This window comes from Nanorana parkeri, unplaced genomic scaffold, assembly GCF_000935625.1.
Source record: "Nanorana parkeri isolate BGI_ZX_2015 unplaced genomic scaffold, ASM93562v1 scaffold2261, whole genome shotgun sequence".
Classification (NCBI taxonomy): domain Eukaryota; kingdom Metazoa; phylum Chordata; class Amphibia; order Anura; family Dicroglossidae; genus Nanorana; species Nanorana parkeri.
Genome location: NW_017308529.1, coordinates 172,976 through 173,830, shown reverse-complemented (window position 1 = coordinate 173,830; position 855 = coordinate 172,976). Strand labels below are relative to the sequence as shown.

The following is an 855-nucleotide window of genomic DNA, read 5'->3' as shown; positions in this document are numbered from 1 at the left end:
AGATTAGAAACTCAGAGCAAAGTCAGAACTTTTAATTTGCAGACTCCTACTGGACCACAGACCGAGAAACGGCATCAGCAAAGTTCATGCTACCTGCTGATTGGAGAGTTCTAGAGGGCCCGGTAAGGACTGTCAGTGCTCCCTATCAGCGGCCCTGTATACAACCACATATATGACACACAGGCAGAGCTGACAACACTGCTTGGGATTTCGGTGCATCCGAGCACTGTGTTGTCACCTCTCTATAGGAAGGCAGGAGCTCACTGGATTTTCGGCTGATCATGGGGTATCTTTGTTGTACTTTTAGTGTTTTTGAAGCATAAAACATGGGAAGTGTTGCTTGTATTACGTAGATGGCTGAATATTATAACTGGGGAGAAGTTCAGTTCTACAAGTAATATTTTTCCTTTATATGTTTCCTGCAGAGAAAGAGAGGCGCCTCCGAGCAAATGACAGAGAGTTCAATCTGAAATTTAAATATGCGGTAAGTCCTCCCCCGTACAGTCCTCCCCCGTACAGTCCTCCCCCGTACAGTCCTCCCCCGTACAGTCCTCCTCTGTACAGTCCTCCTCCGTACAGTCCTCCTCAGTACAGTCCTCCCCCATACAGTCCTCCTCCGTACAGTCCTCTTCTGTACAGTCCTCCCCCGTACAGTCCTCCCCCGTACAGTCCTCCTCCGTACAGTCCTCCTCCGTACAGTCCTCCCCCGTACAGTCCTCCCCCGTACAGTCCTCCCCCGTACAGTCCTCCTCTGTACAGTCCTCCTCCGTACAGTCCTCCTCAGTACAGTCCTCCCCCATACAGTCCTCCTCCGTACAGTCCTCCTCCGTACAGTCCTCCTCCGTACAGTCCTCC

General features: G+C 51.2%; 1 protein-coding gene across 1 annotated transcript in view; it reads left to right on the top strand.

Moving 5' to 3' along the window:
- Nucleotides 1–425: 425 nt before the first annotated feature.
- Nucleotides 426–855, top strand: part of LOC108801231 (phospholipid-transporting ATPase ID-like) — a gene marked incomplete at its 5' end in the record, with an annotated part of 56,437 nt that continues 56,007 nt past the window's right edge. The window contains one exon of the mRNA XM_018573166.1: nucleotides 426–484. Within this exon, the coding sequence (XP_018428668.1) occupies nucleotides 426–484 (59 nt within the window). The remainder of the gene's footprint in view (nucleotides 485–855) is intronic.